The 27,436-nt window shown below is 55.2% G+C and overlaps 1 protein-coding gene across 1 annotated transcript in view; it reads right to left on the bottom strand.

The window, feature by feature from the left end:
* Positions 1-19,226, bottom strand: part of CAPN2 (calpain 2) — a 38,147-nt gene extending 18,921 nt beyond the window's left edge. Inside the window, exons 1-2 of the mRNA XM_026003466.2 lie at positions 18,880-19,226; positions 14,648-14,717 (exon numbers count right to left, since the gene is read on the bottom strand). Coding sequence (XP_025859251.1) covers positions 14,648-14,717; positions 18,880-19,116 — 307 coding nt within the window. The 5' untranslated portion in view covers positions 19,117-19,226. The remainder of the gene's footprint in view (positions 1-14,647; positions 14,718-18,879) is intronic.
* Positions 19,227-27,436: the final 8,210 nt, after the last annotated feature.

Below are 27,436 nucleotides of genomic sequence, written 5' to 3'. Positions count from 1 at the left end.
AAGTGCATGGTCAAGCTGCTCCCCTGGGCAAGAGCACATGGATGGTCACTTCTGAGGTATGGGAGGGCACCGCATGAGGGGCACAAGAACAAGGACAGTCAGACGGGCCCCCCGCAGATGCAGTGCCCCCTGTGGCACACAGGACCATGCGGTCACGGCAGCACGTGTGTAAAGCTCTCATGTGCCTGCGGCTCCGGCAGCAGGTGCTCAGCACGCAAGCACCGCGACCCTGTTGCGTGGTTAGAAGCGAGCCGTGGGCAGCAACAGTGTGCCGTGGGGGGCTCGCATTTACCTCCCAAGGCCACAGATGGAGGCTCGGGGGAGGCTGAGGACATCTAGTTTGTGCTAAAGGAGTGAGCACTCCCCTACCACTTCCCAAGGCGGTAACAGGAAACAGCCTTGGATGAGTTCATGTGCATCGCTGGATTTACGTTTACTGAGGGACAGGCCTCTTGCAGGTGCTACTGAAGGTCACGGAGCTCTTTTCTCTTCTGGTCCACCCCTTGGTGTCCTGATGATTCCTAAATGGGACTGTCCTGCTGATGCTCAGAAAGGGTGGTGCGCACAGCTCTCTGAGGCCTCAACCTGACCAGGGCAAACAAATCCTCTGGCTCCTGCGCTGAGTGGGTGCAGCGGTGCTGGGGACTCAGCTTTGGCTTTCCTGTGCTCCTCCCGAGAACCCCACGTCCCTCTGTGAAACCAGCTGCCTGGCACACTCAGTCTGCAATGTTTCCATGGTGTGGACCCTGCCCCAATTCCAGAGGCAGGCCTGTGGCCACCCAGGCATCACATTGCCCCACCTGCAGTGGTTGGGTTGGAGAAGGTTCTGTGGCCCAGCCAGAGCCTGTGAGGTGCCACGAGACCTTTACGGGGGCTTTGGCGGGAGTGGACAAATGTCTGCTGCATCGGCTCAGGGATGTACAATCTACCCCTGCCGTGGGAGGGGCAGCCCGCCTGAGAACGGGCCATCTCAGAGGAAGAGGGGCTGGGAGGTAGAAGGAATTTAGAAACCAGGTCCTACTGGCATCACTGGAGACCCCGAATCAAGCCACACCTGCAGCCTGCTCTGCCGTGGACTTTCCTGCCACTTGAATGGATGACCTCCGTTTCCTGAGTGCCCGGGCAGTGTAGGCACCAGCCCTCACTTGCTGAACCTTCTGATGTGCCAACCAGTTTCCTGGGAGCTTCAGGGTCATTACCCTGAAGAGGTCATTACCTCATCTATTCCTCTCAATGCTCTGTGAGGAGTATGGACGTTTCCGCGTCAGTAGGAGTAGGACATGGCTCAGGGGGTGTTTCCGTCCATCAGATCTCAGAGACAGCCTTTTGGGCCAAGCAGGCCTTTATGGAAACCAAAGTAGAGACCCTTGGGTGTGCTGACAACACGGAGCTTGCAGAGAAACATGGCAGCGGGAGTCTTTAGGAGTCACAGTGATGGAAGTGTACGCAGAGGGGCTTCCCTGTCCTGAGCCCACATGCTGCCTGGTCAATAAAACAGACCATCTTCTGGACGTTTTTGAGCATCTCGCTCTCCTGCCTGGAGGATGGACCCACCACGTGTCGGTGGTTCCTGGGGTCACGAGATCCCCTCCCCTAACCTCTCATGGCTCTGGGCCTTCTCTGGAAGCCTGCAGATGCCTGTGATTCTTATTCTTCTTGAGTGAATTTGAGATTTTTCTGGGCATCCTGCAAAACGCTGGGATTTGGGTCTGTCAACTCGAGGAGGAGGAAAGCCCTGTGGACAAAGTGGACCCAAGTGTAGGGATCCTGGAGACAGAGTCCCAAAACTACAGCTCCCACACTTGCTGTGCAGTCGCCGAAGAGCTGCCCAGGGTGCTGGGGCTGCAGGCACAGGGTGGCCACTCCAATATCCTCCTGGTTCACGTTCCCTGGGTCCCCAGCGTCAGTGCAGGACCGGTCACCTGCTCTGCGGCCATGAGGTCACAGCTGTTCTTGGGCCATGACTAAATGCAGGTCATGTGGCTTCAGGTCGTGTTTATCAGGACCACACATCTAGGTCTGTGCTGGCCATACACGCAGCTTGAATTACCGTTCCCCAGCAGGCCCAGAGATCAGTGGCCTCGTTCCATGGTCTCAGTCTCCCCTGGCCGCCCCTGCCCTGCGGATGGCTGCTCTCCTGGAGCCTGGCTGGTTCAACCTACGGGCTCCTCTGAAAGGGCCATCATCCCAGAACGTTAGCTGGATGACAGAACCATGGCTTTGAGGGGTCGAGTTCCTTGCTTGAAGTCGTGTGTCGTGGGAGGAGCAGAGTACTCACGGGCCGGTCCCCACCCCCGCCTCTGCCCGTAGCCACAGCAAGCAGCCAGCGTTCTGGATGACGCTTAATAGGTCACAGAGAACGTGCTGCACCTTTGTCTGTGAGCCTCTGACATGACTGCCCTCGCCGTCATCGCCTTCCTGGGGTGAAGAAATTGAAGCTGGGGGGCGGGGCATGTACACCAGGTAACTGGCAGGTCTCGCCAGCATATCGTCTAAGTCAAACCCTGGATTTTGTCTCAAAACTGAACCTTGCTGGAGATTTATTTTGGTTCAAGGGCGTCTGATTCCTTTAGCGAAGGAGAGACCCCACTTGGAGTATCCAACTGCAATTCAAATGTCAAACTAAGGGGTACCCGGCCTCCTGGACCCCCTCAGGCCATGGGCTCATGGGACAGAAGAACTCAATGCTGCCTGACGCACTGTGATTCACCAGGACAATGGGATGGTGGCCTGTCATCACACCGTCAAACCCAGGCCACCAGAAAAACAGCCAACAAGCAGGAACGAGAGCCAGAGTGTTTTATAGCCAAAGACCTGAAACAGTTCTCATCGGTGCTCCAGGTTGTGGGTTCAAGGTTGGGAGGTCCCCCGAACAGCATCCTGATCTGATGTCCATTAAGCTGGAAGCACCAGAAATCCTACTTTGTACCCTAACTCTCTGACTGTCCCTTGCAGAGTGCACCTGTCTTCCTTACTCACCCCTGCTTGAGTGAGCTGCTCAGTATCAAGCACTGGGCTAGTCCCATCCGTGAGGCTCACTATCAGTTAGGCCCCAAGTTCTACCAAGATCCCTGTGTCGCCCTCTCGTTTCATCACAGAACACACAGGTGGGTGCCGTCAGCCCATCACACCTGAGGACAGGAGGCCCAGGGAGGCCTGTGGCTCACCCCAAGACCCCGTAACACGTGGCCGTCAGGTGGGTCTGAGCAAAGCTCTTACTGTGTGACCCACACAGTCTCCTTTGCAAACAGGTTCCAATTTCCAAGGCACCTAATTCACAGGATTTGGTGGTGGGGACTCTGTCCTTGAGAGGAGACTTGGTTGTTTCAGTGTCTGGCTGCACAGTGTGCTCACTAGCGCCCTGCTGCCGCCTGGACACCTCATCCACATGGGGCCTTCTCCCCACCACCCCGGGATACCTGTCCCAAAACCTCCTGCTTCAGCCTCAGATCCTCCATCCCCTCTGTCAAGGTCAGCTCCTATCTGCCCCCAAATGACTCAAATAGCCCTCCCACCCTGGACGGTCCTGCCTGGACTTGCTTCTGTGGAGGTGACTTGGGTAAAGTCCCTGGAGCCACGCCCAGAGAGCCCGTGCAGGCCAGTGGCATCAGGATCTGGGTACAAGCCGGCTGGTTCGGGACAGGGGGGATGGTGACGCACCTGCCTGCCACTCTACTGGTGTAGCTCAGGAAAGCCTGCAAGGGTGTCCTTCAGTGCCCAGGACTGCCTGGGAAAGCTGCCACATGGATGGGCTTGGAAGGACGCCGGTGTGCAGTTCTACAGGGTTTAAGTTATCTGACTGCAAGAGACAGGTGAGGGCAGGCAGCCCCCCAGACCACACGGGACTGTCCCTGAGCAGCACACCATAAAGCCTGAGCCAGCTGCAGTGTCTGCTTACATACACTCAGTCACCACTGGTGACCTGTCCTCACTTAATCCATTGTCTCAGGGCAGAGGTGACCATCTTGAGGAGTCGTCTGCCTCCCCATGTCCAGTGCACACCCTCATTCTGCCCTCTACCTCCGAGCTGGCCCCCCTGGACGAGACCATGGGCTCCCAGTGCCTCTGGCAGCTGGTGGGTTTGGCCAATGGAAGCCCTGGGGAGCACAGGAGGAAAGAGGGTGTGGGGAGTCACAGGGAGGGAGGAGGGTGTGGAGAGAGTATTTCTTCCTGGGCTCGACTTGAGCTGTGTCCCTTGACCCCGGGCACGGCTCCCTCGAGGTGGCATCTGGGCATGATCCACTCACACCCAGTTCTAGAATTCTAACACCGACTCCACCTCCTAAATCAGGGCCTCTCCTGCCAGGGAGCTGGTTATGCTACCTCACCGGATCTCAGAAGGCTTCCAACACACCGTGTATGGCCAGAGGTGTTCAAGACTTCACCAACTGCCATCTGTCCCTCATCAGCCATTCACCCCAAACTAATTCGGAGGGCGCCATCCTGCCTGGAGAGGCTCAGATAATCATTTACCCCATTTAAAATGTGGCCCAGATTCCTGGCTAGAAAGTCATCATCGTAAAAATGCCACTTCCTCTTAAGTTAGTCTATAAACGCAATGCAATTCCAACAAAAATAGTGAGGATATTTAACATTGGGAACTTAGCTGTTTTAAAGTTTTTAAGGAAAAATTAAACATCAAACACAGAAAAAAGTCTAGAAGGAAGAGAGTCTAGCTCTAACAGGTATTAAAACAGGCATAAAGCCACAATAATTAAAAGAGTGCAAAACTTGTGCATGAGAATACAGATACATGGCATTGAACAGAAAGTTCAGAAATCATTCCACACACAGGAATTTAGTGCAGTCACTCATTATTCACATGTGGAATTGGAACAATTAAGTGGCCACCTAGAAAAAAATCAAGTTCTAGCTCATCCTTTCACAGGGATAAATTCTAAATGGAATAACATTCATGTTTAGGCATTTAACATTATATATCTTAAGTATATGCTTAAAATATTATTTACATATTCCCACATAAATATGGAAAATCTAGCCATTTGTTTTATTTACGTGTTTATTGCCTATGTATTTATACCATATATCTTATCTGCATTTTAGTATGTTTACATTATGATAACATTATACATACAGTATTTTTATAAATCCATAGGCATTCTGGAAAAGACAATGGGGGAATTCCAATATAATCTGAGTGGAGACAGGCTATCACATTGTAACCTGGAAGCCATAAACCTTTTAAATGATAAACTTAACTACGCTAAAGTAAAAAAAAATCTACATGATAAAAAAAAATCATGATAAAAAAATCAAAGGAAAAAATAACGAGGAAAAATATGTTACTCAGATCCCAGACATTACATGTAAACTTTTCTAGTAAATAAAGAAAGAGAGCTCCATAGTAAAATGGACAAAGATATAAAACATTCATGGAAAAGGGAAAAACCAACATCTCAAACATACTGAGGGGCGCCTGGCTGGCTCTGTCAGAGGAGCACAGGACTCTTGATCTCAGGGTTGAGTTTGAGCCCCATATTGAGGGGTAGAGAGTATTTAAAATAACCAAATAAATAAACCCCAGGCATGAAAAGGTACTCACCCTCACTCATCATGAAAGAAACATGAAGTGGACCCACAGAGCACCATTTCTACCTTTTGGATGGCAAAGAATAAGATGTGGGACCCCCAGGCAGCTGTGGGAGACTCATTCTCACACCCATCCGCGAGCACGGAGGGGCAACATAGAGCATGTGCCCCCGTGGTTCCGGGTTAGGAGTTGGCCCTACAGACACACTCCCATGAGCAGCAGGTAGGTGAGCAGCAGGTAGGTGAGATGATTATTTCCTAAACCTTGGTCGTACCAGAAACAGCTACATGTCATCTGCAGGTAACTAGGGGAACAAATTAGGGGCCACCTCTAGGACGAGACTCTCCGCGGCCACAGAAGAATCAGACGTTCTCCGCTGCCTGGGACTAGGTGCTCAGTAAGACAGCCTGGCACATTACAGGATGTCGGATGTGCCAAAAAAGGAGAAAACCAGAGAAATGGGAGCAAATATGGGGGAGCATTGCACTGGCCCATCCTGCAACTCCTGTCTTCGTCAAATGAAGCTGCTCTTGGAAGCATGTTTTATGTGTCCTTCGACTGTGCTTCTCCTACCATCAACCCTAGCTTACTGTCCTCAACGGACTGCTCAGCTATGTCCCCCCCTTAGAGTGAGGACAACAGCGTAATAGCAGCTATTCTAAGTGAATATTACTATTTTACGTAAAGTCCCTGTCAGAATGGGTCTGTCATCAATAAGAACAGCTCATCAGCTGTTCTGATGGACTCCCGTGACCCCCAATATGTGTGCTAGAAACTAGCTCCCCCGGAAGTTAACAGCTATCCCCTGAGAAACATTTTCTACAGAAATGTGCATTTCCATAGGAGATGCAGAGCGAAGCAGGTCAAGAGTGGTGATTTCTCAGAGCTTCCCAACAATGATGTGGTGACTTTGGGGGAGAGGGGCACGGTTTCCGTGGACTCGGCCCTGGAGCCCTTCTGGGGTCAGGAAGGGTGCACCTGCTGCCGGCCTGGCTGCCCAGGGTCTCCCGGGGCTGGACTGCGCAGAGCCAGATCTTCCCTGGGATTGGGTAAAGTTCCTTCCCGGCCGTCCGGCATCTGCCCTAAATGCAGAGACCTCCTCTGGCAGCTGAGGTCCTGTGATAGCATCTGTGTCTTTTTTCTCTTTAGATTTTCATATACTTTTCTCTTTAGAACCATGGTTTTTCTTTTTTTTTTTTTTTAAGATTTTATTTATTTATTCATGAGAGACACAGAGAGACAGAGGCAGAGACACAGAGGGAGAAGCAGGCTCCATGCAGGGAAACGGATGTGGGACTCGATCCTGGGTCTCCAGTATCAGGCCCTGGGCCGCAGGTGGCGCTAAACCTCTGAGCCACCTGGGCTGCCCAGAACCATGGTTTTTCTTTATAAGACATGGCCTTATTGTATGCACCCAGGGAGGGTCACTGAGGTGAGGCGTGCATCAACGCTAGCACATTTCTGCCGTCTTCATCTAAAGCTCGGATGCCCTGTGCACCTGCTGCCTGCCTCAGTTAGCCCAGCACCCCAGACATGGGCAGGGACAAAGGTCAGAGCTGCCAGCCATGCTCGTTATCACAGGAGCAGATGAGGCACTGCCCAGAGGTTTCTGAAACACCCACTAAAGGTCTGACCATAGGCTCCAGACTGGCTGTTCCCACGTCTGGGCTCCCCCCACACACCCAGCTGGACTCCTGGCTCTTCTGTTCTCTACTGGAAGACATTCAACTGGGATAGGCCAGAGAAGCCAGGCGTGTGTGTGGGGGGGGAATTTTCTGCCCTGCTTCCTATCCTAAAAGCCCACCTGGTGCCCCAACAGCCGTGTGCTTGGTCAAACAGGAGCTGCGTACAGGAGCTTGCATCCCCCACCCAAAACCCCACACTGCACCTTGACTTAATTCCCATAGCAGAAGACAGAGTCCCCATCCTACATGAAGACCAGACTTGGACTGGGAATTCTGGAGAGGTTCTAAGTGTCTGAAGCTGGGTGGGGGCAGCTAGGAAGCTAGCAGTATAGAAATTGCCCGGGGCGGGGTGGGGGGTGTCCAGGGCCAAGACAGACTCGCCCTCTCTTTCACTTGGGTTGGCACAGAGGTCCCCCCCTTCCCCAGGTGTTATGAGCAGGGCGCTGGTCAGCCTGGGTGCACAGGGGTCCCAAGTAAGGCTGGGGCTGACGAAGCAGGCTCACGGGGGTGGAGCTAGCCATCCCCAGCTTCAGGCACAGGGCAAACCTAGCAGGCCCAACCGGAGGTGGTGCATATGAGCACAGGACGTGTGCCAAGAGGACCCGGATCTGAATCCCCATCCTGCTTGTGATGTGTAAACCTGGATACATTTCTTAACTTCTCTGACCCCATGCCCTCTCAGCTGTGAAAGGAAATAGTCCGAATGTTGTTAGGATCAGATCAAAGCCCACGTGGGCTTCAGAGGTGGCAAACTCCAAACTGCAAATTCTGCACGAATGTGAACATATGCATTTTCCTAGGGGGAGCAGTTAGGGTTAGGACCCAGGACGGGTGAATGCTCAGGCTGAGGTGTGTGTCCCAGACAGGAGGACAGCTGACAAAGCGTCTGGGTGGTGGTGGTGGTGGTGGGTGCCCACAGAGGGGAGGGAGCTGCACCAGCGCCTTGCCCCAACTCAGCAGGTGGATGACCACTTGCTCCCTGTGTGTCCTGAGGCGCGTGTTTGCACAGAAGTTACACCTATGTATTTTGTGTCTAAGGCAGGGAGAGGTCACGTATTAGTTTATTCCTTTGTTCAACCACTGCTGAGCGACATCCTCTCAGCCTCCCTGTGCCCGCCGGTGCCCGCTGGGATCACGAGGCCCCTGGAGCTCATGGGCCCCAGGGAAGCCCGTCCATGTCCAGACCTGGCCCCCCCTCTCCCCTGCTTGGGAAAAGGAGGAACAGGTAGCCTTCTGGGGCCATCAGGCACCGCCTTGCCCTCTGGACCGGCCACCGGGACCTAACAGGACAAACGTGAAGTGTCTCCAGCGGGGCTCACCCTCCTCCTGGCCTCGGCCTGAACACCCCGGGCACACAGCCACCCCACCACACACACACAGCATGCCCGCTGGCCTTATGAATGGCTCTTTGGAGGTGCAGAGCCTCTTCTGAAAAGGTAGATTCATACAGAGCCATGTCAGTAAATTTCCAGGGCTGTGCACCCTGGGCCTCTGTCTGTGTCCTGGAGGTCAACCCTGGGTGGGGGTGGGCTGAGGTCACCCGGGGCCCTGCAGGAAGCTGGACAGGCTGTTTACCAGTATTCGTGGCCATGGAGTATTTCCAAGAGGAGAGCACAGGAACAGTCGTGTGCTTCCTCCCACCACAGTGTCCCTTTGCCAACAGGAAAGTGAGGTGGGAAGTCCAGGAGCCTGTCCCCAACCCATGACCCCTGGTGGTGCAGCTCAGGAGAGCGTGGCTGCCCAGCGGGTCCCAGCAGGGAAGATTCAGGAGGGCAGGGCCCATGTCACAGTGGGGCATATGGTGTGGGCCATGTGACCTCTTCAGGGGGGACATGGCTCAGACAAAATGCCACCACTTTCTAGGGAACCACTGTGACCCTGTGTCCCCTGTCTGGACACCTGCCTTCCACCTCTGTCACCCTTGGGGCTCAGTCCCAGCTTTGGGGGCTCCTCTTCACCCCTTGCTGTCTGCCTCCAGTGTCCGCAGCCAGGGAGCCCAGCCAGCTGAGTGCCCCTCTGTCCTGCATGCTGGGGGGTCCCTGGGAACACAGCCCCCAACCATGATGGGCAGGTGTCTGAGCTGCCTTGGGTCACCACAGGCAAGGGACAAGGCCATTATTTAAAGGAGAACCTGTGGCATCTTCCAGAAATGGCAGCCATAGCATTTCTGGTTTCACATGCTCTCCTAGGACCTGGGCCGGCCTCGGGGGGTCTCAATGGAGAAGGTTTGGCAGAAGGGATACTGCGTGATCTCTGAAGCTCCATCTCAAAAGGAGAGGAGAGGCAGCTTCCTAGGGTGTCTCTCAGGACGTGCACCCAGAAGATCTGCTAACTGGAGGCCTCTGCAGATGAGGCCACATAAGGGGCACAGGGACCCTGGAGCCCCAGCTGACCCAGCCTCCAGCCCAGGTGCCAAACATGCGACCCCAGCCCCAGCCTAGAGGCTGTAAGTGCAGGAGGATCCCTGGGTCACCGGGCTGACCCTGGTCATCCTTCAAACCTGTGGAAGTGAACAGGAAAATCCTGTTTTGAGCTACTGATTTTGGAGTGGTTATGATGCTAGACACAGGTAGAGCAAGACAGCACCCCTCCTGGAATCTGCTTGCCTGAGATCTAGGCAGTAAGATGCACCTGCTGGCTGTAGCGGCCTGCCCTGTTGGGAGGGTGCCCAGTCAGTCTGCTGTGCCCAGGGCACCCCAGGGCCCGGAATGCAGTCCACACACCTGTGCCAGGAGGCTGATGGGACAACCAGCCCTGCAGGGGAGCACCCTCTGAGAAGCAAGGACAGCCCCTCTTCTGCTGCAGCAGTGCCCAGGGGGAAGGGTGGGAACCCCTCCCACAAGTTCAAACATCCCAGCAATGTGCCCTGACTGCACGCCACTGGTTCCTCCACCTGCCTGCCTCCATGAGCCTGCCTCATTTACCCCCCTTTAATACCCACCACTGTCCTCCCCACCCTCCCCCTGCACACTCCAGCGTATGATGGCTTTCCACCACTGACTCCCCCACCCCAGGAGATCTTGGTGACGTCTGGAGACATTTCTGACTGTCAAGTTTGGGTGGGGGCTGGTGCAACAGTGGGCAGAGGCCAGGAATGCTGGTGGAAAGCCCTGCCCTGGGTCCTGTCCCGCTGGCCCCGGTCTCACTGCGTCAGTGCCTTGTTCCTTGTCCTTCCTGGCGACAGCTACATCAACACTAAACAGACCAAGATGCTGACTGAGGCTGCTTTCGGCCACACCTGACCCTTCCTGACACACTGGTGTTTACAGGTCTCCAGCACAGGGGATAGGCTTAGGCAGCCTGAAGGAAGGGACAGAAGCCCCAACAGGTCCCAGACCAGCAGGAAGCACCCCCCCCCCGGATGCTGGTTCCCTGGTTCCACGGGCTGTGGCTCAGTCCTACCCATGGCCTTTCGCCCCCGACCTCCTGCTGCCTTCATGCACCCCAGGAGGAGAGCACCAATCTCCTGACTTGCTGGTGGCATTCGTAGTGTTGAACTGTGGACGAAAGTCTCCCCGTGGGAGGCAGCCTGGGGCAGGAGACCCCTATTACAAGGTGGTCCAAGAGGAATGGGCTCTTCATGCTGATCCAGACCCCAGATGGACAGAGAAACCAAGTCACACAGTTCCCCAGCCACGGGAGAGGAATCACCTCTGTTTCCTGTGTGCAGGGGGGTGAGGGAGCTCTGGCTGAGGGCATGTTGCAAGAGCCTCTCGGGGGAGGCGGGTGCAGGAGTCTGCACGGTGCCCCTCCAGCTCCTGTCTCCTGTCCCTCCCACACCTCCGGGGGCTGCTGAGGGCAAGGCCCAGAGCCCGACCTAGCTCGTACCAACAACGGGCACCGCACCTGCTACCCCTGTCCCCTGACCTGCTCAAGGGACCAGAGCTGGCAATGTGCAGCTATTAATAGCTGTTCTCAGGTGTGTTCACCTTCAGCCTCAGCCCCGCAGCAGGTGCCCCTCTCACCCCAGTTTGTGGATGAGACAACGGAGGCTCCAGGAGGGAGCCCAAAGCCAAGAGCCAGGATGGACACCCACGTACATCCTCACTCTGGCCCCTGCTGTTTACAGGTGGGTCCAGACTGGCTCTACTGGACACACGCAAGCCTGTGAGGACCGTCCCCCCCTGGAGACTGCAGGGAGGCTGGACTCCCATGCGCCAGGGTCTGAGGTGCCGCCCCTGCTGTAGCCACAAGGCACACAGAGCTCCTCCTCACATTTATATTTACATTAGAAATTTGGTTCCTTGGTTGCACCACTCCACATGTGGCCTGTGCCACCACGTGGGAGTGAGGACACCACTTCCTTCTCCGTTAGTGCATGCCTGCTGGCCAGGCCCCCGACGTGTGTGGACCACCCTCCTCCTGGGGCCCCTCGCCAGCAGCTAGCCAGGTCCCCCTGTGGCTGACACCCCTGGGGGCTGATCTGAGCAAGGCTCCCCCAACACAGAGCAGGGACAAACATGAGCGGAGCCCCTCAGGGGGTGGGAAGCTGCCAGCAGCGGGTAGCATACTTCGGAGTCACAAAATGTCAGAAGCAGTGGGGCCTTAGGAAAATCTGATCCAACTCCCATGTCAGACAAGAGGCCAGAGGAGTGTGGCCTGGCTCTGGGCTCAGGGAGCCCCTGGACAAGTCACAGTGTGAACCAGAGGCCACGGAGAGTGGAGGGGGGGAGCCCCGTAAACCCCTCTTAGCATCCCTGGGCCTCAAATACAAATATACGCAACAACGGGGGTGGTCTCTAGGGGGATGATTCTTGCTGCCTCTGCTCTCTGGGGACAGGAGGTCAGGGCTGTGTGCCAGCCAAGGCTGGGGCAGCCAGGGCAGGACAGGGACCGGGGAAAGCAGCAGGGTTCCCGGCTTCTGTGAGCTCTCAGAGGCAGTGGAAGGGAGCGGGAGGAGAGCGGTGAAGGCGTATTTATAGATGGAAGGGAGGCTAGGAGGAAATGAGTCATGACGGCCACGTATCTGCTGGAGAGACCACGGTGGGCGGGGAGGATGGGGCTGGCCGAGAAGCGACTGCACTACAGAAGAGGATCTATTTACTTTCTCCACCAACAAGTGGACACTTAACTTTCAGACCTGTTTTCGTTGTTGTTTTTTTTTTTAAAGTACAAGCACTATTTTTTTTTCTATAGGCACCTGCAAATTCCAACAGAGGAACATCCTACAAGAACCAAAAAAGCAAGGAGACTCAGCAGCTGCCATAGCCCAGAGGAGCCCACACAGACACAACTAAACACAGCGTGGTCCCTGAATGGGACTCGGGAGCAGAGACAGGACAGTAGTACCAGCTAGGAGATCTGGACGGTGCTGTGTCAGTGCTGGTTCATGAGCTGTAACAGGTGCACGGCACTGTCGCCAGAGCCGAGTGAGATGGTGGATCTGGCTGTGGGGTGTATGGAATTCTCTTACTGTCCTCACTTCTTCCGTAATTCTAATAACACTCTACTATAAAATAAAGCCTGTTAAAATTTTCAAAGCCATCCACTATAAAAATGATTTAAAAAAATTATAATATAAATAATCTAAAAGTCACTTATAGGGGCACCTGGGTGGCTCAGTCGCTTAAGCATCTGATTCTTGGTTTCAACTCAGGTCATGATCTCAGGGTTGTGGGATTGAGCCCCGTGCCAGACTTCCTAATCAGTGGGGAATCTGCTTCTCTCTCTCTCCTTTTGCCTCCTGCTCCCCCAGCTCGTGCTCTCTCTCTCTCAAATAAATAAGCCTTTAAAAAACAAATAAAAATTATTTACAACACTTATTAGTAGCTAAGTTGGGGAGGAGTTGAGTTACATGCAGATTTTCGAATGTGTGGGGCTTCAGCACCCCTAACCCCCACGCTGCTCCAGGGTCAACTGTAGTGCTGCTATTCACATTTATGGAGGAGGAGATGGAGTCTCAGGGAGCTTGGGTACCCTGCCCAAGCCCCCCACCCCCATACACACCGGCTAGTGAGTGGTGGAGGGAGCAGGTGCTTTTCCCACTGGTCCTCCTGCCTGTCCCCACTCTAGTGTGCTTTGCTGTGGGGGCGCACCGGTAGCCAAGTGGGGGAGGGCACACCTGTAGCCAAGCGGGCCAGGCATGGAGGGTGGGCCAAGTGTGACAGCTGCTACCTCTTTGTCTCCCCCAAGCCCCCTGGGTTGGCTAAGGCTTCTGTCAACTTCCAGGCCTGTTAACGCCCATTACCCTTGGGCTTCTATTGTCTGTGGAGGAGCAGGAAGGAAACAGGGGTGGCTGGGGGGGTTCTCTGCAGGTAAGAATGTGCTCGGCATCTCAGGCATCTGCACATGCAGGCTGGGCTCAGGCCAGCTGGTCCTGCTCTCAGAGAGGTATTTCCTGTGGGCTCCCAGAGTGCCCAGCCTGCTGATTCACACAGCTGCCCCCGACATCGACATGGCTCAGGGACTCCCCAGGCCCCCCTTCTACAAGCAGCCCAGCCCTGGAGTCACGCTGTCCACACCGGTATGCCAGACTCATTTCCACTGCTGCTCCGGGACCTCAGTGTCCTCATCGATTAAATAAGAATCATCACAGCGCCATCATAGTGTGTGGCACACAGTATTCGCTCAATAAATATTAGCTGTTATTATTCTGAGTATCGGAACCTGTGCAAACCCAGGAAAGGAAGTCCGATTCCAGGTGATCAATTTTGTTACTGGTGGACTAGTCTGGGGAACAAGGTGAAGCTGATGGCAGGACACACATCTCTGGTTTATGGGAGCAGATGATTTACTCCAGGGGCCACAGGTTCATATTTATCTCAAGTGGGTTCTACGAGTGTCGTACTTAACGGTTCCAGGCCCACTGCTAAGACTTCACAGAAGCCCTGGGAGACTTCACAGTAAAGCCAGAAACCCTGCAGGCCCAGTCTCAGCGGCACTGTGTCCAGGAGGAGATAGGGGCTTGGCTGCAGATGCCCACGGTTCAGCCTCCCTCATACGTCTTGTTTAAATGAACATCACAAGCACCTTTGCAATAAGAAGCATTGCTCCCTGCTGTTGTGATACCATGGTGAGCTTGTCTTGCAAACACTGACAACCTGGTGCTCTGACTTCCGCTTAGCAGCGGGTGCAGAGACTTTCCTCTTCCCTCCCACTGAGTCACCATCCCTGGGCCCCGGAGCCCCAGAGAACAGAGGTGTCAGTGCCGTCACTGGCCTGGGGAGTCCCTCTGCCCTGGCTCTCAGCCCACAGACTATCACAGGCCACTCCCAACTCTGCCCCCAGGAGCTTCCTAGAGCAAGGGGTGGCTGGAATCCAGAAGCCCCTCCACCCTCCACCACCAGCTCAAGGGGGTGGGGGGGAAGGGGGCCCTCAGGGGAGCAGAAATCCCAGGAAGCTTCTGGAATTGGAAATCATCAGGCTGCCTGGGAGGGGAGAAGGCAAGCCCATTTCAGGTGCTGTCACTTACCCAGGGCTCCCTGGCAGATGTCCGTGCGGGTAGCACCTCCAACAATGAACTGGGGATCATCGCAGATCTCCTGGGAATGAAACCCACTGTCAAACACCAGGGGTGGGCTTTTGTGGTTAGGATACCTCAGCTCCCAGGAGGTGCACCAGATGCCTTCTCCCTGCCCCTGCCCCCCTGGGGAAGGCAGTGCAGTTATAGGCTGCCATGGGTCCTGCTTGCACCTTGCTCCGTGGAGCCCCAACGCCCTGCACTGCTTGCAGCCTACGTCATCTCACTGCTATCTGAGGCCACAGAGGCATGGAGCTGCCTCTCCACCAGGTATGCGATCCCTTCACCCCCTGGGGCCGCCCCCTCAGCCCCTCTCCAGTCCTGCACATCAGCTCTTTTGTCTTCATGGGATTCCTTTCCCACCCTGATCTCTCACCTCCTACCCATGTTCAAGACTCATTGCCGCCTCCTCCAGGAAGCCCTCCTTCACAGCCCAGCCCTTGGTCATCTCTGGGATTCTGAGCCCCAGAACACTTGGACTCTGCACCATCTAGCGGTGCTGGTGGGTGTATGTATGCCTTCTGAATCCGTCCACCGGGCCAGGATACTGGCAGCATCTGTGCTTGGGAACCTGCTGCAGAGCCAGGCTGCGCGTGGTGCTTTATGTCATGAAGCCCTCCCAGGAACACAGATGGGTACTGTCCCCATTTTATGGGAGAGGAAATAGGCCAAGGGGATAGAAGATGTGAAACAATGTGTCCATGGGGAACTGACCCTAAGTCACAGACGGCGGCGCTGGGATTCGCGCTCACTGGCCTAGAGCGCGTACTCTTTCTGCTCCTGCACTGCCTCCAACTGATGAGTAACAAAACCCTAAGGGTGTCACAAGCAGCCTGCTGGCGGCCAACAGTGAACAATTCTGGCCCCTTCCACCACCCTCTCTCTCTGTTTCCTGATTCTGAAGCCACAGAGGAAGCCAGGCATAAATCTGGGCTTTCATCGGCTCTGGTGACCTCAGTTTGCAGGTGCTACACCCCACACCCTGCGGTGTTCCCCTCTCAGGCAAGCAGAAGCCCTTCCCGGGTGGGGCCTGCCTCTGGCCCTAGACCCCAGCCCTGGGCCCTGGCCCTGCACCTCAATCTACAGCAGAGCACATTCCTTTCAGGCTTCGCACTGTCCCCTCCCTGCTCAGGTTGCTCTGTTTTGGGGATAACGGGACAATGAGAATGTGTTTCTGCTGAGCAACTGAGCCTGCCAGCCAACCACCCATGCAGCGTTTTGACGGACCCACTGGGCTTGGTGCCGAGAACCCAAGAACATGCTGCGGTTCCTCCTTGTGCCAGGCTCATCCCCCAGCAGGATTTTCCACTGGTTCAGAAACCTTCCCGCATCTTGGGCAGCCTCTTCAAAGAAGGCAAAGCCCAGACTGGCCCTCTGAGGCCTGCACACAAGCCTGCACACATCCAGTAAACAGGGATGTGATGGGTTCAGGGAAGAGGGTGAGCACCTGGGCTCTGGGTTCTGGCAACGGGGTCTGAGCCCTGGCTCTGCCACTTGAACAGGTTTAAGCCCTGGGCAAGTCCCTCCACCTCTCTTGGCCTCGGTTTCTCAACTGTACGATGGGGATGGTGTGACAAGTGTACCGACCACAGGGTGTTCTGGGGGTTCAGTGAGACGACCGTGGAGGTGGCTTTGGTAAGCACTCCACGGAAATCACCTGTTACCATAGTCACTGGCAAACAAGGAGATACTAGTCCCTGAACCCAGAGGCAGGAGATGCAGGGTTGAGGCTGAACAAGTGAGTCACCACAGAGGGCTGGGCTCTCAGGGGACACCAGGACTCACATGGCCCGCCCCTGCCACCCCTGCCTGCCTCTGCTGCCCCTGCCCTCTCCCTGCAACCCTGCCAGAGTGAGACTGTGCCTTCCAAGGACTCCAGTTCCTTCTCAGTCCCAGGGCCAGTCAGCAGCAGCAGCAGCAGCAGCAGTGAGGTCAGGAAACCCCTCTCTGGGGAGAAGCCGGCCCAGCTTGCCCACCCCTTGTTCTCCCTCCTCCGGCCCCTGTTTCACCAACTCCTCCTGTCTGCCCGGCTTTCATCCCTTCCTCCCTGTTGACTCAACTCATGACACACCCCACAGCCTCTCAAACCCCATAGCCCTATCCACCACTCCCTGTCTCTTTTCAGACAGTCTTCTGAAAGAGATGACACTCGTCCCTTTGGGTCCCTCACTGTGGAGTCCACAGCATACAGCAGTTTGACTTGGCACCACCTTCCCATGGTGGTTCCATGAAAGTCTTGCTTGTGTCCAAATCTGGAGACATTGTGTTTCCCTTCCTGGACCCCCAAGCACAGCAGTGCCTGGGAGGGTAGGACGGAGGCCGAGGGCAGCCATGAGCCGGGGGCTCTGCACACCGACAGGCTGGACAGAGTTCTGGCTCCTCCCTGGACACCTGTGTGAGCAAACATTTAGCTTTCGGGAGCCTCCATTCCTCCATAGTGGAGTGGGAATGTAACAGCCTCCCCGCCTCCCCCTGACACTTGTACAGCTCACAGCATCTCCCCCTAAGCAGGGGTGGAAACCCTCCTGGTATTTCCAACTGTTGGATGACCTGCCTCCCCTCACCAGCCCTAAAGTCTAAGGAGGCAAAAACGAGACACACCATGCCTGGCACATAGTAAGTGTTCAGTAAGTGCTTATTTAGTAAATGAAAGATCAAGGGACAGTGTGTGCAAATTCACTCTAAGCTGTGAGGCGCTGTGCTCATGTCAGGTGAATACGCTCTCTCATCTGTCACCTTCACAACCACAACTTTCCTTAGGTGCACTACGACCTGCTGTCATTCATTCCCTCGTTCCATGGAGAATCACTGCTGTTCTGTCCACTGATGAGCCCAACACTGAAGACAGCGCCTGGCATATAACAGACGCTCAGTACACACTGCTGGACGAGGTGGAACTGGCCTCTGGGGACACACTGGTGACTGATACATAGGGCCCAGCAGTTCAGGGAGAAGGACAGATAATACCTATGTCTATAAGCTGCAAAAACACTTGAAAGATAGCAGGGCTCTGTGAGGAATTGTAAAAGATAAAGAATAATAAATGAGGAAAATATTTAGCAACACCTTTCCTTTTAGACGAAGAAATGGAAGTAGAAAGGCCAAAAAGGGGAGGCAGGGCCACCCAGTAGGTTAGCAAGAAATGAACTCAAGTGCTGGGGACCCCGCCGAGGGCATTTCTACTGGGCCTGCTGCCTACAGGCTGGATGTGGGGGAACAGGTGCCCCAGGCGGTCCAGAGGCATGGACAAGGGGCAGCAGTCCTGCTCTCAAGTCAGGAATGGAGAGGCTGGGTTCCTAGGAAGCCTTGTTCAGGTTTGGTGGGGGAAGCCGGTGAAGTGTCAGGGGGAGCCAGCAGTGGTTCACGACAGGAAGAGGGAGTAAGGTGTCCCAGGCCTGTCCTGGCCCCGGTGTGGGGGTGGGCAGGGCAAGGGAGCTTGGAGGGGGCCCCCCGAGGCTCCCCAGGGAGGATTCTGGCCCAGCGCGGTGAGGAGGAGCATCTGCCTCAGTGCTGCATCACCCCTGTCCTTGTTAATCATCAGGGTAAATATGCGGATGTCGGGCCGACTCCCAAGTGGAAAAATAAACCAGAAGCTCTGATTGGGTCAATGTAACCACGACCGCAGGAGAGATCCTTCCTCACAAAAGGCCCAGAATGCGGATTTCCCTCCTCCCTGGGGCGGACGCAAGCCGAGTCGCAGCCTGACTTTTGCTGGTCAGATACTGCCTCCCCCCTCTCCCCGCAGACCCTCCTCCCTACCACGGCCCCCCGGAGTCCAAGCAGTTTCCCCCAGGTCCCCCGCGAGGGGTGCGAGGGCGGCTCCCCCGGCGGGCCTGCCTCGGGCCCCCGCCCCCGCCCCCGCCCGGCCCCGGCCCGGCCCCGGCCCCCGGCCCCCGGCCCCCGCCCCGGCCCCGGAGGGCAGGGCGCGCCTGGCCGCCCCGGGAAGCGCGGGGGCAGGGAGGGGCCGGGCCTGCGCTGCGGACCGGCTAACGGGGAGGAGCGCGCTCTCGGGGCCCTCCGCGACCTGGGTGTGCTCCGCCCGCCAGGGGCCCAGGCCCCGCACCCCGCGCCCCCCACCCCGTTCCCCGCACCCCCACGCCGGCCCCCCCCGCCCCCCCCCCCGCCGGGCCCCCCCCTCCCGGCTCGCCCGCCCCGCCCCCCGGGCCCCCCGCACCTCCCCCTACCGTGGGCCGCTTCCACTCGATGCCCTGGGTCTTGCTGGAGTACGGCCCCAGCTCCTTGAAGCCCAGGGAGGAGGGGATGGCCGGGAAGGAGGGGTCCTGGAAGAGCGCCCCGGCCTCCAGGCACTCGTCCCGCAGCGCCTCGTAGTCCTGGTTGAGGTACTTGATGGCCCGTTCGTGCGAGCCCAGCCCCTCGGCTGCCTCTCGGTCCCTCACCAGCTTGGCCGCGATGCCGGCCATGGCTCGGGGGCTCTGCGGGGCGCGGCGAGCGGGGCCCGGGCTGCAGGGGCGCGGCCTGGTCCGGAGAGCGGCGGCGGGACTGCGGCCCGCGGCGCTGCAGGCGGTGCCCCCTCCCGGCGGGGGCGGGGCCTCGGGGCGGGGCCTCCGGCTGGGGGCGGGGCCTCGGGGCGGGAGGGGCGGGGCCTAGGGCGGGGAGGAGCGGCCAGGTCCCCTCGGCGGCCCCGGGGGCAGGAAGGTCCCTGACCTCCGTCCGCCGCCACCACCTGGGCCCCCACTTTGTGTCCAGCGCTGTGGCCACGGCTCCGCAGACGGTCTCTCGTTTAAGGCTCGCGGCAACCCCAGCACGGGGGTCCCCGCGCTCCTGTGCCCTCCTGTGCCCTCCTGTGCCCTCCTGCAGCTGCCGGCCGCGGGCCTCGGGCCTCGGGCCTCGGAGAGCTGGGGGGACGCAGGGTCTCGGGCTGCGCAGGGTTCCGGGGCCTCGGGGCCTGCCCTCGTCACAGGTCACAGCCGCAGGTCACTGCCGGCTGGCAATCAGAAATACATCCTCGCCGTTCCATTTGAATTTCAGGGTAGCACCAGTGTTTTCTCGGCGTTAAGTATGTCCCAGATTTTGCAGGGGTGAGTTGTGGGGCGCCTGGCCGGGTCAGTAGGTGCAGCGCGACCCGTGCTCTTGGCGTCAGGAGCCCCAGGTTGGAGGTGGAGATGACCAGAAAGGTCTTGCCGGTTACCTGAAACTCACCTTGGAGGGAGGCCTGAGTGACAGGGGCAGAGTGTTGGGGGGGAGCTTCCCCACTCCAGCACCCAGGCGGGGTCCCACCCACTGCTAGTGCACCCCTCCCTTCAGGGGGAAACGCGGTGAATTTGCCCCCTGCACCCGGCCCGAGGGGACACTGGGCTTGTCTGGAAGACAATTTTCATGGTCAGGACTGTAGATGGGGGCCACTGCCCTCTCCTGGGTAGCGGGGATGCTCCTAAACTTCTTACTGCCTGAGACAGCTTCCACAGCAAGTGATCTGACCCAAAATGTCAGCAATGCTGAGAATCCTGCATTAGAGCCCTTCTTCCCAGCTTGCTGGGTAGTAGCCTTTCACTGTTTGAGCTGCTGTGGATAGCCAGACAGTACACTGTAGAGACCCAAACTCATCCTGACCCGTGGAGGGGTTTCCCCAAGTGGGGGAGGTCAGTTGAGGCCATCTGCACACTCATTTAGATAGTCTTCATTTCAGGACGCCTGGGTGGCTCAGCAGTTGACCATCTGCCTTCAGCCCAGGGCGTGATCCTGGGGTCCCACAGTCAAGTCCTGCGTCAGGCTCCCTGCATGGGGCCTGCTTCTCCCTCTGCCTGTGTCTCTGCCTCTCTCTGTGTCTCTCATGAATAAATAAGTAAATTCTTAAAAAAACATGTCTTCATTTCACATAAACTTGTGTTTCTAGGACTTTCCCTTTGAACCAGATGCAGCATCTGCTCAGTTGCCTCATTTAATTAATGAGTTAAATGAAATATTTGACGTGTGTTCATTTTATAACTAGATGAGAGTCGGTCATAATTTGATTTTTTAAATTCTCTTTTAGCCTGAAGAGTAGGAAGAACAGATAGTTGATCTTGAAGCATAGTTTGAGATTTGAGCACTTAGAATTTGCCCACCAGTCAATGACCTGTCAGGAGACACTTGAACGTCTTTGGAATTAAAAAAAAAAAAAAAGAAAAGAAAAGAAAGAGAAAAAGATTTCCTGGGTGTTCTCTGCAGTGTTAAGTGAAGCCTGAGCAAACTTGCAGGTGTGAGGCGAGCTTGTGGTTGTGCACTTTGTAGTCTTCAAACTAGTTACCACTCTGTAGTTTTAGGAAATTGACAGTAATGCTAATAACTCTTGTCCATGTATATGCAACTAGACTTTCCCTGGTGCAAGGGGGACCCCACAGCCTCCCCACTCCTGCTTTACATCTATTCACAGACCTAAATTCTGCATTTCTAACCAGCTGCTCTTTTATTTTTTTTATTTTTTTTAATTAATTAATTTATTTATTTATTTAAGATAGACAGAGAGAGAGAGGCAGAGACACAGGCAGAGGGAGAAGCAGGCTCCACGCACCGGGAGCCCGACGTGGGATTCGATCCCGCGTCTCCAGGATCGCGCCCTGGGCCAAAGGCAGGCGCCAAACCGCTGCGCCACCCAGGGATCCCCCAGCTGCTCTTTTAAATTCTCCTTTTAACTAGATTTTTTAAAGATTTTATTTATTTATTCATGAGAGACAGAGAGAGAGAGAGAGAGAGAGAGAGAGAGAGAGAGAGGCAGAGACACAGGCAGAGGGAGAAGCAGGCTCCATGCAGGGAGCCGGATGTGGGACTCCATCCGGATCCTGGGTCCCCAGGATCACGCCCTGGGCTGAAGGTGGCGCTAAACTCCTGAGCCACCAGGGATGCCCTATTTTAAAATAAAAAATACCTACTGACTCTCTCCTTCATTAATGAGTTAAGCAAAATCTTGCACATATGTTCACCTTAAATTTGAATGAGGGTCATTATTTTACTTTTTTAGGAATGTAACTTTCGGTGTCTTTTTGTGCACAGGCCTGGATGCTAACTTCAAGTGTTTTGGGGGTTGCCATGGAGAATAGGATGTGTATTCATTCTGTGTTGCTCCGCAGAGGAAACAAGGGCCAGCAATGGGCTTCATGGGGTGCAGGTTTTAGTTTAACAAAAAATGCTCACACTGGCCCGCATTGTGGCACTGAAAGTATAGCCCTGCTGGTGTGCTCCCGAGGTTGAGGCTTTCGATTTTGCTGAGCACCACCTGCAAGCATATTAAAAACACAGCTTCCAGGCCTGCACACCCAGGTGCCAATTCACTAAGAAGTCTTTGACGATCGAGGACCAACAGGGTTGGGGCTGTAAGGCCCAAGGGCAGGCCACCCTAAATTGTGCCCTTTTGGCATAGTGATTATTTTAAATAAAAGTCACTCAAGAAACAGCTAGTGCAAGGACCCTCAAATCCTCCTCTGTCCCCCTGAAAGCAGAAAATAAACCTCCCTTATGAAAAAAATCCTCTTAGAGACACAGGGTGGCTCAGTGAGTTGAGCATCAGACTTTCCGTTTTGGCTCAGGTTGTGATCTTGGGGTCATGATCTCAAGGTGGTGAGATGGAGCTCCACATTGGGCTGAGATTAACACAGAGTCTGCTGAAGATTCTCTCCCTCTCTCTCTGCCCCTGCGCACATGCTCTCTCTCACTCTCTCTAAAAATAAATACTTTTTAAAATAAAAAGGAAACGAAAAAAATCCTCTCGCTCTAAGTGACACCCTTATCTTCAGAGATAAGAGACTCCAAAGCCCAGAAAGCTGCAAAAACAAAACTTGTTACTTTTTCACTCATCTCCTATTTCAGCCCTAATTCCACTTGGACTTCCTTACTCATTAAAGCTCCCATGCATGTGTTTCCTGATTCTGTTGATTCCTCACAAATTTATCATCTCTTTGTCTAAAATGTGTAAAAACCACCTGGGTTTGTTGGTCATTTCTTTGGGTCCCAGTTTCATCCCTGAGCCTCTGTGAGCATGTAACACACCTCTAGGTCTTTCCCCCATGAAGCTGATGTGTGTACACTGAACTCTCAGTCCCGCAGGGGACCTGGAGGTTGGAGGGGCATTCCCACTCCCTGGGGTCCTACTGCCTGGGGGCCTGCACAGCGGGGGGCTGCTGACCTCCCAGGCCTTGGCAGGCCAGTGGTGGTGTCGCTGGCAGGAGGTGGGACTCAGGCTGGAGGTGTTACTCCAGTGTTGTCAGGGGGCCAGTTTCTTCTTAGCATGAAAGTGAGCATTGCCTTGTTCTCAGGGGCACTTTCGTAGGTTTTGAAAGGAACGATTTCTCTGCCCCTCAGAATTCTGTGGGGACTGCCTAGTATTTCCTCCCACTCCCTAAACTTCCCCAGAGGAGGAAGCAGCCCAGGTATTTATTCAGATTCAAGAACTGAGCCCTTGGGGCGCCTGGCTGGCTCAGCTTGGGGAATGGGAGCGGGAGACATTTGGTCTCAGGGTCCTGAGTTCGAGCTCCATGTTAGGTGTGGAGACAACTTTAAAAATATAATAATAATAATAATAAAAGACGTGATCCCTTTGCACCATGTGTCTAGGAGAGGAGTCCATGGAATCAGCCTACTTTGGGGTTTGGGTTTGCAGTCTCTAATATTGCCCCCCCCTTGGCTCTTGCTTTTGATCAGATGCTCAGTTGCCTGTTTCTTACACTCTGCCCCCTTGACCAAACTGTAGGCAGGTTTTTCTCTTTCTTACAAGGCGTCTGAACTCTGCTGCCTTCAGACAAACACAAAGTGGAGCATGGTCCCTTTGTTGGCTTTTCCTGGGATAAGTCAGACCCCCACTGGTCATTTCTCCTTGTTCGACCGGCTTCCCTGGCAAAGATTCTGCTTATCTCTGCCTGTCCTTTACCCTAAAGAGGAAACCCCTTTCTGTGTGATGCTGAGACGCTTGCAGATTTCTGAGACTGGAAATGTCTCCCTATGCCGATAGTCGTTCTTTCTGATTCAAGTCTTGCCTACCTAAGCCTGGCTGTGCTTTTGTCTGAAATCTCCACACCCCCTTTGCAAGTCCAGGTGTGCTGGCCAAGGGACAGGAACCACCGCCCACTCCCAGGCTCTGCTTTTGTAGCCTTGGATGAAATGGCACACACCGGCCTTGGCTTCTAGCTCATAGGGTTTCTGAAATCACCGTAACTGGGAAGAAAGGGAAGAGAGCTCTTCCTGGAACCGGTTAACTGGCTTCACTGTCCGATTTCTACTGGGCGCACCAGATTCCTTCTGGGCTATGAGCTCTGGGGGAAACCGTGTCTACCTGGCCACTGTGACAGAGGGGCCAGGGGTGCTCACACTTCTCCTGCCAGTCTCCTCGAGGCCAGCTCCCTCCCGGAGGACGTGCCTCCTCCTCCCCGCCCGCCCGGTGCAGCCAACACTCTACATGACTCTGGCCAGGGCAGGCCAGCGCCAGCAGCAGCTTCCTGCACCCCAGCAGCTGTCCAGCAGCCTCCCAGGGCCTTGGCACACAGGACCCCGCTAACAAAGAGCTTTGCCATCCGGGTGACTCAGATTTGTTTGCAGATGCACACAATGATTACTGCCCTCGCCAATGGACAGGGAGTGGTTTTTAAAACTGAAAAAAGCGTTCTTTATCCTTTCAGAGCCTCTCGCACGATGCTATCTCACTGGATCTGGCAAAAGCCAATCTGTTTCTGACCCCACAATCCTTTCCTCAGGATTCACACAGACGTCCACAGATGCGCACTCAGGGCCTCACCCTGGGGAACCTTCCTGCAGTGAGTCACCCAGACCCAGAGGCCAGTTGGGGGGGCGGTGTCTGAGCGCTGGGAGCACCCGGAATGGGTGGGGCCCTGGCCTGTGTGCCCATGCGTGCATGTGACAGAGACCCAGAGGAGAAGGAAACATCTCGACCCCAGCACCCATGGTCCTCGATGTCCGACGGGAAGGGGTGGCAGAGGCACATTCTGCAGGGTGTGGACGTAGGGGTGGGTCCAGGCTCCTTTTCCCCTGAGCATCTCCAGGTGCCAGGCCCGAGCTCCACACTTTATATACATTAAGTCTTCGCAAGTGGTTAAGCAAGGCCTTGTTTCTTCATTTTACAGAAAAGGAAAACAGAGGCCCGCAGGGCAGCAGTGATTGGGCTCTGGCGTGAGCCTAGCCCAGGGCCGCAGACCATAGGCTGTGGGCCTCCTCCGGCAGGGCGTAGCGCCCGACAGCCGAGCCTCACCGACTCCCCCCCCCACCCCACCCCCGCTTTCTGGCCTGTGAGCTGAGTCCAGAGGAGCTAAGGGAGAATAGGAATTAGGAATTCCATGGTATTACAACAAATGGTTTTGCTTTAGGGACCTCTCCCTTTTGGAGCTCTTACAGGGCTTATTCCTTCCTTGTGACTGCAGCTTGGGGGCTGGGCGGGCCTGCTGGATGCCGTTGGGTGCGGGGCCGGGGGTGGGGGGTGTTCTAGTGCCTTCCAAGGTCTGAAGAGGAGCAGGGGTGGGCTGGTCCCTGGTGTTGCAAGAGGTGGGAGGTGCCATGGGCATGAGGGAGGAATGCTGGGAAGAAAGCACCAAAAAGCCTAGAGAGGCTCACAAGTGGCAGGGCCGATGGACAGGGGCTGGGGGGCCATGGGGCCAGGACAGTGAGGGGGGGCAGCCACCTGCCAGGCCCGCTGTGATGGAGGACGGCCAGCAGGCCCTGTCACGGAGGCGTTTGGGGCTCCATGCTTCCTTGCACTCTGTGAGTGGGGTTTGGCAGTATAGGCCTATTTCAGTACTTGTCGTCTGTGTGCTGCTGCATTGCACTGGGGTCGGGCACTCATTGCTCTTTACAACCCCCGGACCCAGGGGTCAGCCCCCAGACTCCTGTAATTGCGGGGACCCCCTTCCCTGGGGCCAAGATCCCACCAGGGACACCGGGCTCCATATCCCCTGTGGTGGCCACCTCGTTCTCTGTCGATGTAACAGTCAGATGGACCGTGACTCAGTGGCTGTGCCAGGAACCCGAGAGTGGATCTGGGGGATGTTCACAACCTCTCCGTGCCTCAGTTTTTCCCTCTGTAAAATAGGAATAAGGACAGCACTGTGTCATCAAGGGTTCTGTAATTCTGATGGGTGGAGGCTTATACATACACATACACATAGAGTGTACAGAGTGGGGTGCTGATAAAAATCAGGCGAGGCTTTGGGGCTTTCCTTCTGTACCCCGAGACTCTGGATGTATATCTTGAGGTCTGTATGATGGAATCCCAGCCTTGCTGGAAATGTAGTCTTCTCATCCAGTTTTAACCAAACTTTATACAGCAGATTGTAAGTTCCACAAGGTGCTAAGGGATGTTCTGTGCTGTGTATATGGGTATGAGCATGTGGATGTTAACGTTTAGTCAATGAATTTGGAGCACACTTCACAGTATGTTCCTCTCAAGGAATCCTCGTATGTATTATTATGTCAAAGGCTCTGACAAGTCCTGCAGTGAAGAATTCTATTTATCCTAGTCTGTCGTTTTTGCATTCTCCAGGAAGCAAATGCCAACAGAGACTTAGAAGTGCAAGAGATTTATTGGGGGTCCTGCCTGTGAAAGATAAAGGGGAGGGGGAACAGAGAAGGTAGGGGAGCCTTCAGACCACAGCACATATGTCTGACACCTGTGAAGAGAGAGAAGGAAAGCCCCCGGGGTAGGAGGATCCCTGGCCTGCAGTGCTGCCCCAACAGGGTCTCAGCCAACCCCATGGGGAGTCCCCAGCAGAGCTGGCCTGTTAGAGGTCTGCATGGGGTAGAAGCAGGGGGCCCGAGACGTTTGCTGTGTTGTCGCTGGCTGGAGCAGCGGGGGACAGCCTGTCCTCATCTTGAGTGTTCTGCAAATATTTACTCATTTTTAAAAATTGAAATATAATTGGCATCCTACATTGTGCTAATTTCAGGTGGACAGTATGATGATTCGGTGTTGGTGTACATTGCAAGATGGTCTCCACACTAAGTGTGGCCAACATGCATCGCCAAACGTAGTAGGTACAGAAAATGTTTTTCTTGTGACGACTTTTAAGATCTACTCTCTTAGCAGCTCTCCAACATGCACTAGAGCATCAGCGACGGTCCCGCCCCTGGTGCTGCATTCCGTGACCTGTCTGGTCCATAGCTGGAAGCTTGGACCTTTTGACCTACTTCACCCATTTTGCTGCCACCTCTGGCAACCACCAATCTGTTCTCTGTATCTCGGTTTTGTTTTGTTTGACTCCACATGTAAGTGAGATTGTGTGGTATTTGTCTTTCTTGTCTGACTGATGTTGCTCGGCATGATGCCCTCAAGGTCCATCCACGTGCTTGCAAATGACAAGATCTCATCGTTTTTAATGGCCGAGTAATATTCCACTGTGTACATCTCGCCCACGGATCTGTCATAACCACTAACTCAGGAAACAAGCGGGTAAGACCCTGGCGCACCGCCCCTGCCATCTACTCAGTGCCAGGGAATCCCGGGGAATTCTGAGGGGGCTGCACAAATCTGAAGTATGGCTCCAGGTTGGGTTTGCCAACACGGCCTCACAACAAACCAGATAAGCTCTCAGGGCAAGAGAAGCCAGTAACTCAAGAGATGAGGGTTTGGAAAGAAAGGGAGGGATTTATTTCAGGTGCTGGCAGCTGGGGGGAGGACACAGGTTCAAGCCTTAACAACTGACCTCTCAAAAAGAAAATCCTACAAAAAACCCCAACCAACCTCTCCAGTGGCAAGAGGAGCACCAGGAGTTTTATAAGGGGAGGGGGGGTACATGCGAGGGAGCGTGC

The sequence above is a fragment of the Vulpes vulpes genome, chromosome 13, assembly GCF_048418805.1.
Source record: "Vulpes vulpes isolate BD-2025 chromosome 13, VulVul3, whole genome shotgun sequence".
Taxonomy (NCBI): domain Eukaryota; kingdom Metazoa; phylum Chordata; class Mammalia; order Carnivora; family Canidae; genus Vulpes; species Vulpes vulpes.
The sequence above is the reverse complement of the archived record's forward strand: the minus strand, read 5'-3'. Positions and strand labels throughout refer to the sequence as shown.